We start from the raw sequence: 17663 nt of genomic DNA, 5'->3' as shown, positions 1-17663 counted from the left end.
TTAAAGCAATTATACTCCAATAAAGATGTTAAAGAAAAAAAAAGTTGGGGTGGAGAGAGTATTTAATCGGCTCTTTTCACTTTCTTCCCTCCCATTTATTCACTGTTTTCTTTAAAATTTATTTTTATAATGATATAGTAATATATACAAAAGAATAATGTACTATATACATGTATGTATTGTGAGTGTGTATGCAAAATAAAACAGATACTGATTCTCTACCACGAAGCTGAAAAAAGAGAATATTACCAATGCCTTTGAAGGCCTCATGTGTCGCACCCAGTCTTATTCCTACCTTCCTGCCCCAGAAAAGTGAGTAAACGGCAATTGTGAATTGTTTGTTCATCTTTCCCTTGCCTTTACTTGTGCTACACATGTGTATAACCTAAACAACGTATTGTACTGGATGATTTTATTTCTTTTTCCCTCTTGACTCAAGTATCTAGAGCTCTATGGTATCTTCCTGTGCCCTTGTACTATCCACTATTCTTATTCTTTGTCACTGTTTCCCCTCCCCCATCCAATAAAACACATTACTTTTTTTTTTTTTTTAGCTGAGTGGGGTCTTAGTTGCCTCACGGGCTTTCTCTAGTTGCAGCAAGCGGGGGCTACTCTTTGTTAAGGTGCGCAGACTTCTCATTGCGGTGGCTTCTCTTGTTGCAGAGCACAGGCTCTAGGCGCACAGGCTTCAGTGGTTGTGGCACACAGGCTCAGTAGTTGTGGCTCGCGGGCTCTAGAGCACAGGCTCAGTATTTGTGGTGCACCGGCTTTGTTGCTTCGCGATATGTGGGATTTTCCCAGACCAGGGATCGAACCGTGTTCCTTTCATTGGCAGGCGGATTCTTAACCCCCGCGCCACCAGGGAAGTCCCAAAACACATTACTTCTGTCATTCAAAAGACATCGTAAAGAGAGACTTTAGGAGAGAGCCAGCCTTAAGGTTTACGTGAGCAGGGAGTGGGTGTCAGTGGCCAGCGGGAGGGGGCCATCAGCTGCCAAAGTAAATGCAAGAATCCAAAATGGGAAGGGTCTTGTGTCAGGATAGTCACTCTGAGATTCCCATGGTGTCCTAGATGGTCACCTGACCATCTTAATGGAAAATCTTAATGCCTTAGTGGAAAAAAGACTAAGCATGTTAATCAAGGCAGGTTAGGATGTCATACTAAGGAGACTGGACTTTTCCTGCAGGCCTTTGGGAAGCAATTAAAATTTTGAAGAAGGAAGTAACTGCTTCAAGGCAGATGAGATGGGAGACAGGAAGGCCAGTGAGGAACACCTATCCTGGGGCAGGCGTGCAGGGGTGGCTGGAGAGCTGCACAGGAGAGACACTGCAAACAGAGTTGAGCGAGACCTAGAAACTGCTTGGATGTGAGAGATGCTGGAGAAAGAGGAGTTGGTGATGGCTGAAATTTCGAGTGACCGGGATGGAATAATGTCGTTAACCAAAATAGGTGACAAAGAGGTAAATTTGAGAGCCATGCTAACTAGAGCAGCCCAAAATGCTAGTGGTCATTTCTGTGCCATGGTCCAGAAAATAATGATTAATTCCAGCCTTTCTCTCAGAAAAGGAATCAGGGGTGGGCAAATCTATCAATACATTTCCTTCTTTGAAGCGTTGTGGGTTTACGTGTTAAATGATAACTTTCATTAAGTGATTCCAACTCTCTTAGAGTTACAACTTCCCTAACTTTCAGTTTCTCATACATAAAGTGAGGGACTGGAGTAAGATGGTCTCTAAGGCCCTTTCCATTTTTCTAATTGTACAACTCTCGGAACTTTGCCCAGAATAGTAAACAGTAGCAAAAGCAATTCATGAGCTTGAGAGTCAGAGAGAGTTAAATTCGAATGCCTGTTCCAGTGTGAACCTGTGGCCACCACCTTTGGCTGCCCTGCGTCTCCTCCTGAAACTCAGTGTGATAAAACCTCCCAGGACTGCTGTGAGTCTGCTTGTACGTGAAAATGCCCAACTCAGTGCCTGGCACAGTGTAGGTGCAGGGTAAAGATTGATTTCCTCCCTCCCTTCCTTCCTTCCTTCCTTCTTCCTCCCTTTGTTACCAAAGAGAGAGCATTAGTCTGGCTCCTCAACTGGTGCTGGGGGAAAACTTTCTCTGTAGGCTCTTCTGCAGTGCCCCAAAGCAGCTGTTGTACCAGAGAACTGCTTTTCACCAGATATGTTCACTTTTACCCCCAAACACGAGACCTTTGGCTTTAAGAGAAGCACGAGTGGCAAGGAGAGGGTAGTGGGTCTGTAGTTGTTCTTCCAGCTGGACACAGTCCCACTCCAACATCACACCAGGAACTGTGTGTAAAGTGGTGAGAAGTCACCCCATCTTTCCTGCACAAATGAGCAACAAACACGTTCACTCGTTACCTGTAAGGGACATGGTGAATCAGATGGAGTATTTACAAGATACCTTACCTTTGCAATGCTGAGAGTTTAAACCAAGGCTCCCTCTAATAGTTAAAGGTCTAACTATTCAAGCATAACGACAGCCCGCAGCTCTGTAAGCCAGTTCCTGCCACACTGACCCCAAGCGTCGAGTTTATCAGGATTCTCAGCAGGAAGAGACAAGGAGTAGTCCCCCTCTCCTGCAGTGAACACTGGAATGTTACGTTTTCCTCGAAGTTAGTGCCCCTCTCCTGCAGATCTCAGCTGAGGAGAAAATGAAAAAGAAAAAGGTTGGGGTCCCCTGGCTTCTGAAATTTGAATGCCACTTGACCCTGACATGATGTTTGGTTTTCGGCTCCATTGCACAATTTTTTAAGATCAAGGAGCTCTGTACATCCTATTCCAACATTGTTCAGTGTTTCTATACTTTGGAATTTGTTTGGGGGGGGGTGGGGGACAGGAATCCCTCTCAGTCCTTGAGGAAGTACCATTTAGAGACCTTACTGTTTCCTGAAGGAGAAGCCTTGAAGTGTGGAGTATAAATATTGCATTAACTCTGATGCAGAGTTCTACACTTACTAAGCCTTACATGTGAGAAAACAGACACATAGAAGCTAAAGTTCTGGTCCTGTTTCTCTCCCTTCATTTAGAAAAGATCAGTGAGGTCCTGCAGGTTTGCAGACACTCAGATGCATCTAAACCTCTGTTCTCCAGCTCACCCTATTCAGCAAGGCAGACCACAAAGCAAGCTGGGGAGGCAAATGAGCTTTATGCCTGGTTACTTTGCAAACTGGAGTATAATTGCATTCATTTTTCAGCAGGCAGTTATTAAATACCTACAGTGTGCTAGGCAGTGTACACAGTGGGGATAAAAGATAAATGAGACAGTTCCTGGACTCTTGTTGATAGTAGGCTGCTACTAGTTTACAATCTAAGACTCTACTCCACAATTTGCCAATTGTTTTATATGCTGATGAATCCATCATATCTCCACCAGCACCGAACCCCAAGTCAAGTCTGAGGCTTTAAAGTTCCCAGAATGCCACCTAGACATTGGAAAAAAGGGAGAACAAGAAATGAACAAAATCACAGAAGCTGACTCTGAAGAGCAGCCACCTCTATAACGGAATACTTCAGAAGGGCTTTGATTTAAAAATGTCCTCTGCTCCTTTAAGAAGCTTCCCTGGTTCTAGCACTCTCTGCAAAATGGATGATTGATCACCAATGGAAACGTAATTACCAATTAATTGGTAACTATTGAACTGACAGTACATCTCAGTTATCTGCTACTCCTCAGAGCAATCTATAGCACTTTAGTGAAGAAAAGTCTCCAATTAAATAGTAAAATAGCACTCATAAATATATCAAAAAATGTCTAGAACTAGAACATCTTATTAAAAGTCATAGGTTTAGTATCTCTGAGACTCTCTGTTTGCTAACGTATCACCATTTAAAATAAAAAAGTAGCTGTTGCTGTATAAAACAGGATGTTAGGTGATATTTAACCATAAAAGTTAGTACATGTAAGAACTTTGCATTCTATGTGACAGAAGTTTGACATTAAGGAGTAAGGTTATTTTACATAAGGGTAACTAAATTTTTTATTTCAGTTTGTTCTTAAGCACTAAGTTGGTTTGAAATATGCTCTAACAACTTTCTGATTATTACAAATATAATAGGACAATAATAGAAAATCTCTAATCTTCAAATCATTTTCCTGGACTTGTAGCTACATACAAAGATGTGTAAAACTGAGCTGTTTCTCTCTTTCTTCAAGTTAGACTTTGTCTTCTTTATACACCTTCTTGCCCCCCATTATCTTCCCCAAAGTTACCAATTTGCAATTATCTTGTCAGGACAGTCGGGGTCAGTCACTCCATTTGTCCCTTATAAACTCATAAACTATCCCTATTCCTTAAAAAAAAAATAACTTTAGTAATATTGGTTCATATCTTCACACTCATTCCCCATCTACCCATAATTGATTTACTTGTGCATTTATTCAATTAGTATTTATTAAACATCTACTATGTGTGATATTTCATCTACTACTAGCAATACAGTGGTAAACAAGCAGCGTCCCTAAAGACAGGGAGCCACTTGGGAGAAGTCTCACATCACTCTCATATCACACAAGCGAATAGTAGTTGCAGCTATAATGAGTGCTATTTCACAAAGTAAATGGTATTATGACAGTCTATAATAGAAGCATTTGACCTAGATATTGGGGTCAGGGCAGGCCTTCTGAGGAACTGATGACAAGCTGAGATCTGAAGGAGGCATTGGAGGTGGAAGGAGCATTCCAGGCAGAGGGAACAGCATGTGCAGAGGCCCTGTCATGGAGGACACATAGCTATTTAGAGAACTAAGAGAAGGCCAGCTCACTGGAGCATAGAGAGCAAGGAAGAACACAGCACAGGGTGAGTCTGGAGAATTTGAGCAGGAACCAGATGATGCAGGATCCAATGGGGCATGTTAAAAGTCTTGTCCTTGATCCGAAGAGCAGTGGGGAAATGTTCAGTGTTTTAAGCAGAGTGACATGATGAGATTTGTGGTTTAAAAAGAAAATTTGGCTGCAGTGTGGAGAATGGACCTAGAAAGAGATTAGATGAGATTGGACAGGGTAGGTCCAGTTAAGAAGCCATTGTCATAGTTCAGGAAAGGATGGAGGTGCCTTCGATGAAGGTTGCCGTGGTAGAGATAGAGAAAACTGTAGAGACCCAGGAGATATTTAGAAAGTGCAATTGATGGGAATTGGTGATGGACTGTGTATGGGGAGGAATGACGGATGACACTTAGATTTCTGACTTGTGCACCTGGAGAAATGGTGCAGCCATTTGCTGGGGTGCATTATATCACAAGGTCAGGCATGGGGGAAGATTGTGTTTTCTACTTTGGTCATGTTGAGCCTGAGGTCTTTGAGACATCTGAGTTCAGATTTCATAGGCAGTTTGATAAATGCACAGTCAGCTCAGAGGAGCAAGTTAGCCTGGAGGTACAAATGTGAGTGTCAACTAAATAGAGTATAACTGAGATATCCTGGGTGGGGAGTATGAAGAGTGAGTGAGCAGAGGAGCAGCCCTAGGATGGAGTCTTGAGAAACTCTAACATTGACAGGCAAGCATGGATGGTCCTGCAAAGGAGACAAATGTTACAATCTGAGAAGTAGTAGAAGGAAGACCAGCAGACTGAAGTGTCGAGGTGAAGGGAGGGATCCATAGTACTTAAATTGTCATGTATTCGTGAACAATATTCTTTAAATCCTTTCACTTAAAGTTAAAGATAAAAGATAAATACCTGATTTAGTGGTAATTGCCTTTTAGTTAGCTGGTTAACAAAGCATTTGCTGCACAACTTTTACATTTTTGGAGCCTTTCACCATAATGAGGACAAATACTCTGTGTTCTCTGTGCTGGGTTCTATTATAAGAGATTTCTGTAAACCAGCTCATTTAATCTTTACAACAGGTCTGTAAGGTAAGTACATTTCTGTAATTCTCTCAATTTTACAAATGGAGGAACTATAACAGAGATAACATGAATTTCACAAACACAGGGAGGTTATAGAAATTACATACAACGAGTAACCATTAAGGACCAGGGTTTAATGCAGGCACCTAGGTCTGGAGTCTGTGCTCTGCCGCTTCCCCATGAATTATCCCCACCACCCCACTGCACACAAATGCACTAAGGAACACGTTTTAAAATACAATGTCCTAGTGTGATTCTGACATTTATGATTATTCCAGTTGATATTCATCTCATTGGACTTGCCTGCTAGAAGCATTACCTTCATGTCCAGGCCTGAAACATTCATAGTTTTGTTTTTCTTTTACTAGCACCAGCTAAGTTCCATTTTTATGTACATACATATCAAACCATGACACAAACTGTGAGGGAAAGATTTGCCCCTAGTTTTAGAGTCTGTATATACACAGCAGCACCTACTGGTACTAGAGTCATTTAGGTCACTAGAATTGTTTCTGCCTCTCTGGGACTATTTGTCTATTTGCAAACTGTCTATTATCCTTGCCATTCCCTCCAAGCTCTAAAAAGACACACCAAAAAGGTTTCTTAATAGCTTGCTCACATCTGGACTCACATTAATTCTATGACCATATTTTATTCCAGACACTTTTGAGAAATTCATCGGGCTGCGAAGCGCGCAGTGATGAATACCGAACGGAGTTTACCACAGCTTTGCAGCGCGTTGACTTATTCATGGGCCAGTTCAACCAAGTCCTCTTAACATCTATATCCACCTTTATTAAAGGAGACCTCACCATCGCTAATCTTGGAACATCAGAGGGTCGATTCATGCAGGTACATACTTTCTGAGAGTGGCTGTGTCTGTTTTATCCGGTGTTATGCAGTTAATTTCCTTCTCTTTTTACAGTAAGGTGTTTGCAAATACTTTAAGTGAGAATCACAGTGGAAGCTAGAGGCATAGACTGAAAGCAAAACAATGAAGCTTGGTCCACTTTTTATGAAGTGTATGGCCTATTTTCCGTTGTTAAATTCTTAAAACTTTCAATTTAAATGTGGTTGCTTTAATTTTCTTGCCTGGAATGGTTTGGGGTTTTTTTTTCCATTCATGATTTCTATCACATGATTGGAAAATAAAATGAAACAATTAAAGCGCTTCCAGGCGATGTTTTCCTATTTCAAGGGAAGCTACGGATCAAAAGAGAGCTATTGTGTGAACTGTGCGTCTCCATGAGAAGAAACATTCACATCATTGAGAAATATTGGCAGGAGTTAGGAAGGGACGTTATCATCAAAATCCCATTGTAACTCCAGTTCTCCTGATTCTGCAAAATGATGGGGTCAGACACAAAAAAGTGCAAACACTGGGAAAAAAAGATCCGGATTTTGTTAAGAAATACCTTTAATGGATAGCAACAGTATTTCCATACAATAAAAGTTCACATTTCAGACTTGCAGTTATCGTGTCCCCTAGATACAAGAAGCCTAGCACTTTGCAGAAATTAAAATGCTCTCGTGTTGGGTCTGTTTTGCTGCTTTAATAGTTATTGGTAGTGCTTTCAACATGAGTTCATTAGTAGATTATTCTTGGTTAATGCACAGTGACGATGGTTTCTATTGGAAATGTTGATTTTCCACAAAGACTAGAAATTTCTTTTAAAGAAGGATGTTTATTTCATAATCATCTGACATAATTAACAGCCCAGTCCAGCAATGACTTTTAGTAAACGAATTGAGGACGATGATGTTTTCCTATGACTTGCCCATCTGTACATTCTCTATCTGTATTCTTTAACAAATATATATTTTAAAAGTTACCACTGTCTTATAGCAGTCTGGGTACTGATCAAATGTTTTTCTTGTACTAGTGGGCATGGTGGAATTTTTTCGAAACGTGTAAATACAACTTTCCCACCTCAAAATGAATCATATATTGTAGATCCTCTTATCTAAATAATCCCACACTTGGTCTCCCCTCCGCCTATTGCTTCACAATTAACTACACTTTTGCTCCCACTCCCCCAGCCCAGTGTTCTTATTCACCCACTTCAGAATATTCAATGCTGTCCTTAGCTCCTCAAAATGTGAAGGAGAGATGCCCAGTCTCCTCCCACACAGACAAGCACTCTAACATATTTGAAATATGATCGTATCTATTATCCTTGTAAAATGTGTTTGTTATGTGGTGTTTATATGTGTTTTTAGTTTACGTTGATGTTATTCTGTAGAATTCCAAGAAAAATCTAAAGGAGGATGACTGAATTCCTCTACTGAATTCCTATTGTGTTCACTATGTTGATTTGCTTCCCTTTATCTTTTTTCTGCTTTTCTTTTTTTCTTAATTGTCTAATACCTCACCAATCCAGTTCCATATTAATAAACTTTCTACAGCCACTTTAGGTCTGACACTTTTTCACATCATAAGGTTCCTGGCCTATTTCCAGATTCTAAAGAATTCCATTTTTAAATAGATTGCTTTAATAGCTAAGTAAATTCTACTGTGTGACAGATTTCACAACCCAAGTGATATGTTATATACATCAGTCTCATTATACTAGAAATGCTTTAACATTTCTATTAAAAATGTAACAAATGTTTTATTCTTGTCTCCCAGCATTTTCATAAAAGAAGCCATAGTACACCTTTGCATCCATAACACCAAAGATGAAAATAAGTATATGAGTAGATATTTATTTTATGAAAAGCACTGATATCCTTGATTTTTTTTTAAACCAGGTGGCTCTTAATTCATCAAATATGTATCAAGAAGGTACTAACTTTGCTTTATTAGGCAAGTAAGTGCAGCAAAGGAAGCAGTGACACAGAACCTGCCTCTGAGGAACTGAAATTTCAGTAGGGGAAATAAAAACATGTATCTGACACGAAGAGTAGAGAAAACAAAGACATAAAAAACACAGGGCTACTGAAACCCACAAAGAGAGGATCTATTTCTCTGACACTTGCCCAGAAGAATTCCATTTAGTAAAATTTTATGTAAATAAACGTAAACCATTTAAAGGATAAAAGAGTCAACATCACTGAAATCCAGTTTGTTTACAGCAAATAAAGTGGAGGCGGAGTCAGGAGTGCAGCAAAAATTTGGGGACCATCCAGCTTAATCTATCCAAGCAGTAACCTGCCAAGTTCTGTAAATGTTTTGACTGCACTGAAGTGCTGAATCTGTGGCCAAGCCTAAGTTTCTACAACCCATGTTTTAATAATACTATGAAGTTTCTGTTACAATATAGAAGGGACATAATTTTCCCAAAGACAGCTGCCATACATGAAAAGGAATAGAAAAATGATTTTACTTCCTTCCTACCCTGAAGCCTAAAGGCAAAGTTGCTTTGCAAATGTTTTCTCCCAAGAGTTTGCAGCTGTTTCTGCCTTTCCTATTGTGCTTATGTTCAACTCTGACTGGGAATACAAGCTTCAGCCCCAGCTGTCGGGTGCAAAGTGAATCAGGTATTTCACAGTGGTTATTTGATTAGAAAGAATTATATTGTTTAGCTAACAATATTATACGTATGGAAGAGAAGACATTTTTGACATGTTTTTAACATTTAAACGTGTAACTTACACAGGTGCAGCTATGTCTAAATATACTAATGTGTACATACATTCAGGTCTATCTGTAGAGCTATGTCAGTGTAGATATAGATTTCAAAAACAGTTTTTGTTTGTGTGATCACTCTGGGTTGCTCTGAAGTAAAATAATATGATAAGCAATGTTTGAGATAGTATAAGTAAACAGTAAGAACACGCCTTCTTACAAATTTTGGAGGCAGAGCGGATGTAGAAAAGAACAAGGCTGGGGAACATGAGCACAGTGTGCAGGGCTACATGGGAGAGGGAAGCAGGATACTCATGAAGATCACAGGACTAATCACAGGGATTGCCCACATCTCCCCTTCTGAGCTCCTCATCTAATCTACATCCAAAAACAATGCTTGCTTGATTTTTTTTTTACAGCACTTATATAAGGCCTTTAATCTCTAGATGCAAGCATCGTTATTAAAATATTTGTGCATGACTGTCAGGCCAGGGAGAGCAAGTGGATGGGGGTGGGGTGGGAGTGGGGAGGCACTTTCAAGACTTGTTGCAAGTTCAGCTCCACATTCACTGGGCAGCTACCTTGTCTATATACAGTGGCTGCTGCCTGAGCACTGTCACAGATTTCATTAGGTTCTTTGGCATTATTCTTGCTCTTCTCCCATCACCCTTTCCCCTTTCCCCAATTCCTTGATGCTGTTACCACCCATAACCCCTTTTCTCTTGTGCCTCTTAACTGGACTAGTTGGTCTTAAGCAAGAAACTTCAAGAGGTAGGGACCACCTAAAAAGACATCGTTAGCTCATGATCATTACTTATGACCATCACTTAAAGGATTATGTTAGTAATCAGTGAACTTGACAATAATTACTCACTTCTAGTAAGAAGAATTAATTCATCTATTGACCTCCTGTCTCTAAATTTCTTCAGTTCCTGTGCTGCCATCATGGCATGTCAGTGCTTTGTGCTCGAAGCCTGCAGCATACATTTCATTTGGGATTACTGCTATTTTAGACTATGTAGACACAGATCATCAACTCATCAGTGCTGTGAGCAGCCTGCAGAGACACAGCCAAACAAAGCTTGAACTTGAACATTCCTCTTCAGCGATTGCTAACTTACCCGTCTCCTTTATAAAATGCTCAGATAAAAATATCATCTGCCTTTTTTTAAGGTGTACATCATTGATTTAGTTACATCTCTAAAGAATGGTAGCTTTGCTATATTTCTTTAGAGGAAAATATACTTCATGGGTTCTGAAATTTCTTTTGGGAGAAAAAGTACCTGTTGTAAATAATAATTTCAGAGTTATGTCCATAACAAAAAATTAAGCCCAGCTCGTATATAGTCTCCTAAAATGAATTAATGCATGGTCTTGAAATATATATATCTTATAAACTCTTATAGCATAGAAACTTAAAACACCATACATATTTGAAACCATGGGAAAGTGCTAACCTTTTGTTTGTTTTGGGTTTTTTAGTAACAGGGAATAACTGGAATTTCTTGTTTGGGTGCTTATTTGAAAAAATGGAGAGACATTTTAAAACAGAAAATATATCAGTTTTTTCAAAATTCAGACAGATATACTCTATATATAGATTGGCGAATCCCACAATCATTGTATTTGGAATACTGATTTGAAAGTATTGGATTTTTTTTAATTTTTACAAATTTACTAGCTTATTTGGTTTTTAGATGCTTGAAATTTTTTACAAAGTTCTCAGTTTGGTATTGACTCATTTTGACTCACTCTGACTCATTTCAAAAAGTTGAAACACACATACACATCGATATTATAATCATTAAAAAAATTGTTTTACTTTTTGTACATACCCTGGCCTTTATAGTGTCAGGTTGGTATAGAAGCTCTTGTGCCCACTTACCAAAAAAAGAGTGAAAGAACAGAGGAAAGTTTCATTTAATTCAACTTTTGCCACCTGGTACTTTGTTTTATTACTTCTGATTTTGAGTTGTCAGCACCAGTCAGCAATTTCCACTTCTTATGTTTCATTTTTTTAATTCCAGAAAATTAGATGTTTACCTTGGTTGAAACAAAACTCTTTATATCTGATTTCTTTCTAAACAAATACCGATTTCTCTCACATACTTAAGATATAAACCTATAGCTGGTGTTTTAGTCAGTTCGGGCTGTTGTAGCAAATTACCATAGACTAGGTGGCTTAAAAAAACAAACATTTATTTCTCACAGTTCTGGAGGCTGAGAATTCCAAGATCAAGGTGCCAGCAGATCTGGAGTCTAATGAGGGCCTGCTTCCGGGTCCACAGACTGCCATCTTCTCACTGTGTCCTCACGTGGTGGAAAGAGGGCACGAGAACTCTCTGGGGTCCCATTTATAGGGCACTTACCTCATTCATGAGAGCTTCACCCTCACGACCTAAGCAGCATCCAAAGGCCTCATCTCTTCACACCATCACACTGAGGATTAGGATTTCAACATATGAACTTGGGGGTGGGGGGGCACAAATATTCAGTACATTGCAAAAGGCATCAGAAACCATACCTTGAAAATGCAAACCAAACTCTTGAAGGTTATCTAAATGTCTGAAGCATTAAAAAAAAACCATCCCTTCATCAAGGCTTACGTAGGCTTATTATTTCAGTCTATTCATATGTTTAAGCAATAGATATGCCTTTTGGACCTACTATGTGCCAGATCTGTACTAGAAACTAGAGAGAAAGCAGACTCATTTCCTGGATCTGTAAGTTCACATCCAGTTATAACCCAGTTTGTTTATTAATGGTGTCATCTCCTTCACTTACATTTTTTTTTCCCTCTCTCAATTCACTGGGGAATGTGCTGCATCTCCCACTCTGCTTCTCCTAGTGAGAATCCATTTTTGTTTCTTCTACCCCTCCCCCACCTCCAGCCTCTCTAGATCTCTGTTTTACAAAAGTCCAGTCTGACCATGAGGTATGTTCTTCAGAGAACTGGTTGGGAGGCTGAGCAGGTGATGCCCAAGTGTCAGTCTCAGGCAGGAGGAATGGATGGAAGGCTGTGAACCTTCAGAAGTAAACTTGTCTTTTACTTAATTTAAGGAAACATTTTGCAGATAAATACAAACCAAAACCACAATGAAGTACCACTTCACACCTACTAGGATGGCTATAATCAAGAAAACAGAAAATAACAAATGTCAGTAAGGATGTGAAGAAATTGGAACACTCATACATTGCTGGTGGGAATGTGGAATTATGCATCCCATATGGAAAATGGTCTGGCAGTTCCTCAAAAGGTTAAACATAGAGTTACCGTTAAGACCCAACAATTCCACTCCTAGGTATATATCCAACAGAAGTGAAAATATATATTCTCACCAAAAGTTAGACTTGGATGTTCCTAGCAGCATTATTCATAGTAGCCAAAAAGTAGAAACAACCCAATGTCCATCAACTGATAAATGGATAAATAAAATATAGTATATTCATACAAAGGAATATTATTTGGCAATAAAAAGGAATGACGTACTGATACATACTCCAACATGGATGAACCTTGAAAACATTAAGTGAAAGAAGCCAGTTACAAAAGACCACATATTGTAGGATTCCATTTACATGAAATGTCCAGAATAGGAAAATCTGGGGAGATAGAAAGTAGATTAGTGGTTGCCAGGAACTGGAGGGTATGACGGGCTAGGGTGGATGATGGCTAAGGGGTTTGGGGTTTCTGAGGTAATGAAAATATTCCAAAATTAGTTGTGAAGATGGTTGCACAAATCTGTGAATATGCTAAAAACCACTGAATTGTCTACTTTAAAAAAATAAGGAGAAAAACCACGTATCTCACGTTATGTGAGAAACAGTATCTCATGTTAAATTGTATTCATCCTTCCTAAAGAAAATTAAATTCTATAACAGTTTAATCAAAAGTAGAACTCTGGGGCTTCCCTGGTGGCGCAGTGGTTGAGTGTCCACCTGCCGATGCAGGGGACACGGGTTGGTGCCCCGGTCTGGGAAGATCCCACATGCCACGGAGTGGCTGGGCCCGTGAGCCAGGGCCGCTGAGCCTGCGCATCCGGAGCCTGTGCTCCGCAACGGGAGAGGCTACAACAGTGAGAGGCCCGTGTAATGCAAAAAATAAAAATAAAAAATAGAACTCTGTCTGTGGGGTGAAGAGGTCTGGCCTTTATGTATTTATAGATATATTACATAGAATTACTTTGTTCAGGGTCATGAATTTAGGGCCCTAGCCACAAGGTTTTATTTTATTTTTACATATATTTCTTCCCCTGTCCTCCCCCAGGTAATTTGAGATCATAGCCACCACAGTCAAGTAAATTCAGATTCCTCCCTACTCCCTCACCCTAGTCTTGTATTTTCAAGAACATTAAAGAAAATGGTTTTGAGAACTAAACACTAAAGATTAGTTGTCACAGTAGAAACTCAAAAGATAGTTGCCAGTCTTCTATTTCTTGCTCATTGTCCTAAGACTGCCAGGTGATTTATCATAAGAATTAAATTTAAATGCTTGATTCTGTTCTGTCCTTAGAAATATCTCCATGACAACCAAAAGGAACTCCTAACTTCTTGCAAACATTGCTTCGGGAGTATTTTGAGAGTTAAAGTGGTTACCCACTCATTTAGAATTCTGGCAATAAGAGAAAGTGAGGAATTAATGATAGAAACAATAGCAATAGGTATCCCTCCAGAGAAAGGGCTAATGATCAACTAAAAATGTATCTGCATCTGTGATATGACCTCTGCTTGAAACTCCAAGCAGTCGTCTCACTTTTCCACACAGCCTTCCTGTCTTCTCTGGTTCATTCCTTTTTCTATAACAAGCCACACTTATCCTAGCTCATGATCAAAGTTGAGCTTGCCAGCTGTACTAATAACATTTCCTCTGTGCCGTCAAAAACTAGTTAGATGTGGAGTCTTTCTCCTTAGGCACACTTAACTTGTGCAGCCAAGATTACTGAAACAAGGAGTATTTGGCAAGGCAAATATATTGTGAAATTTGTTTTAATGCTTTGACTCATAAGTGGCTCTTGGGAGCTCAGAGTTGAAGTTTTTTATTGGTATTTACTCTGGTGCTCCAAGAGTAGATCAGTTGAGTGTTTAAAAAGAGGTCAAGCAAACAGATTCTGGCATGAGATAAAGCTCCTTGGAAACCTGACTCTTGTATTTTCTAGCTGAGATTCTCTGTCATCTTTTCTTTATGGAAAACAATAGTACCTACCCTGTAGGATTATTGTGAGGAGTAAATAAAATACCCATTTAAAGGCTCAGTTACCATCATATATGGTGTTCTTCAGACAAAAAGTCTTAACTGGTAATGCACCAAATCAATCTATCCAAGTTCCAGAGGTGCAAAGAGCTCCTTTATGAAAAGAGTAATGTTAATCCTTTCTGGGAAATGAATATTTGGATGGGCTTAAGATAGTTGATAAAGTCAAAGATGATGACCTATTAATTAAGAAGGGATTTCTTATTATAGATAGGGGAAATGATATTAAAGAGAGCAAGAAGATAGGAGACAAAACAGTAGGAGGAGGTGACTGTTATGTAGCAGGTCTGAATAGAATGGAAGGTATAAGAGAGACAGAAACAAAATGCAAATACCTATAGGCAGGTTCAGAGGGATGAATGATCTCCAGTGAAGTAGAAAGCACAGAATGAGGCAGAGAACAGAGTCAGGTTATTAAGAGAGGCTGGTGTATTGTTTTGGTTTTTACTTGTGTGTGAGAAAATGAAAATTTTTTTCACCTTTTCAGTTTGAAGTGATTGACAACAATCAGGGAAATATGAAAAAATTGGGGGGCAGGGAGGAGTGAGGAGTAGGAAAAACAAAAGGTGGTGAGCACCAGAAGTACGTCAAGATAGAAAAATTGGTTAACTGAAATCTGGATAACTTGGGACAGAAGTTTGGTGTTCTGCTAGTCTGCTTGTAACCAGCACCCAAAGGGAGGTAGGACTGGTAATTGAACTTCTTTTTACTTCCTTACAAAAGTCACAAATAACTATTTGGCCCTAAATTTAGGAATAACAGTAGTTTCCATCCTTTCCCATTCTGACCAAATGACCTTCGATCCGTCACTTAACTTCTGTGCAAATATAGCCACCCTGCTTAATGGAGTTGTTTTGAAAGTGTTGAGTGTTTGGGATAGAACAAATGTTAGAAAAAAAATGTCATGGTGTTTAATTTTTATAGTTCTGTGTGAGCGTGGTTGGTTTCTCTATCAACAGTCCACTCTCTGGGAGCAAATTAGGGACTTTGGGAATCTTCCCAAATTGTTTCAGGCAACTTGACTCCTTTATTATACTGAAGAAAAAATTTACTACTGGTTCCCCAAAACATTTGTATGTTGTGTGTTTGTTAGAGTACTACGCAGTTCATTCCCGTTTTATGGATAAGAAAGCTGAGGTAGAAGGAGTAGTTATTTATTATTTAATCCTAATCTCACAGCTGCCCATGTTTGTCCCATGATTTCAAACACATGGCAAATAAACGCACTTTCAGTGAAATGTAAAAGGGTATTTGGATGTCAGGCAATTTCACAAAGTCAATTCCAAGCCCAGAGCTATGCTCAGCCTCCTGTACCCTCCTGTAGATACAACCTTATGCCCTATTTAAGAATGAGAGTCCCTCTGAGTGCTCCTAAACTCTCCTATAGTCTGAGTGTTCATCTCAGATAGTCATCTGATTTTATACCTGGACTTTATTATTACTGGGTTCTAGCAGCTGGGCAGATGGAAATTATATAACTGAGAACCATCCCAAATTAGAAATACCTAACAGCAAGAATCACACCAGTCATCAAACCTCATTTCCAAGGCATTGTTAAAACCATCAGGCCTTATTGTAACACCAGGCCAAGAAGCAGAACTTTAGTTATAATCAAAGTAAAAAAGTATGATGGGACAATGGTCTGTAAGAAATGACAGCACACCATTTCTAAGTTAGCTGAGGGCCTATTTTGACCTCAAAAGATCTATACATATGGCTTAAGAATAGGAAAGCTGGAACCAAATCCAGGTCTCCAGACTTCCCATTCACTACCCTTTCCATTACATCAAGGGAAGCTGCTCAGTGGGGTGAGTCAGGAGACTACATTAAAAAATAATCCAGAATCCTTGTAGCATAAAGGAGGTCTTCTGTGCTTGGCTCTTCCGGTTCCCAATACAATCATGAGGATTTGTCTGCATGTGCTGGCTGATTGACTGGAAGATCTCCTTCCCTAGAAATCATTAAAAGATAATAGGCAAAACTCTGTCTTGGGGGTGCAGATGAATTGTCTTCAAGGCAGGAGATTAGAAGATGTCATATTGATTTACAGTGAGATGAACTGTTGGGCCTATAGTTCAAACACCCATGAGCTCGTCTAATCTGGTATTACCATTATCGTCCACATTTTCCCCTGACAGTATATTTAAACTGAGCTTATTGGACTAAGGGTGCTTTCTGGTTTGTTCCTCAGGTTGTGGTTTCTCGATCAGGATCATTAACCCCACACGTGAATTTTCTCCTGGATTCCCACCCTGTGTCTCCTGAAGCAATTGTGGAGAACCCGCTAAACCAAAATGGCTATACACTCGTTGTCACTGGGAAGAAGGTAAGCCCTGTTCCCCAGGGAGGTTCCATGAATGTGGTTCCTCCTCAGTGGATATTTACAGCCAGTGTCATCTGGTCCTTTTTAACTTCTCTCTTCGTCTGGATTCGCCTCTCTTCTATCAAGTTCTTTCCTGAGTATTCCAGAGATCTTCTGAAATCAAGTTAAATTTTTACTCAGGGAAGATTGGACCTGTGTTAGGTCCTCTTCATGATGTGAACTTCTCCTTTTGTCCTCTATTTCTCAATGAGAAGAACAAACACGCAGAATGAGAATTACAGCCCTAAGGGCAGAACTCTAGTGCCGGCAGATAAACCCTGAAGTGTACCTTGGAATCTGACACTGGCCAGTAATCCCTTTTCTCTGAGAGGAGGTGCATTTTGATGCCAGAATGATATGTAAACTTACTTAGAATTTCCCCGGGGTTCAAGTGTGTTTTCCAGCAGCTTAATTTATACTCTTGAGGGATAAATTGGGAGATTGGGATTGACATATACACACTACTATATATAAAATAGAAAATAAAGACCTATATAGCATGGGAACTCTACTCAATACTCTGTAATGACCTATATGGGAAAAGAATCAAACAAAGGGTGGATATATGTGTATGTATAACTGATTCACTTTGCTGTACAGCAGAAACTAACACAACATTGTAAG

General features: G+C 39.5%; 1 protein-coding gene across 4 annotated transcripts in view; it reads left to right on the top strand.

The window, feature by feature from the left end:
* Positions 1–17663, top strand: part of MET (MET proto-oncogene, receptor tyrosine kinase) — a 128252-nt gene that overhangs the window by 63397 nt on the left and 47192 nt on the right. For 3 of the 4 annotated variants that reach the window (XM_027102125.1, XM_027102124.1, XM_027102123.1), the window contains exons 3-4: positions 6519–6710; positions 16869–17003. In XM_027102125.1, the coding sequence (XP_026957926.1) occupies positions 6519–6710; positions 16869–17003 (327 nt within the window). The remainder of the gene's footprint in view (positions 1–6518; positions 6711–16868; positions 17004–17663) is intronic. The other variant, XM_027102126.1, reaches the window with a different exon arrangement.

This window comes from Aethalodelphis obliquidens, unplaced genomic scaffold, assembly GCF_003676395.1.
Source record: "Aethalodelphis obliquidens isolate GAN/ISIS:26980383/991018 unplaced genomic scaffold, ASM367639v1 scaffold5, whole genome shotgun sequence".
Taxonomy (NCBI): Eukaryota; Metazoa; Chordata; class Mammalia; order Artiodactyla; family Delphinidae; genus Aethalodelphis; species Aethalodelphis obliquidens.
Note: the sequence above shows the minus strand (reverse complement) of the source record. Positions and strands in the feature narration are given on the sequence as shown.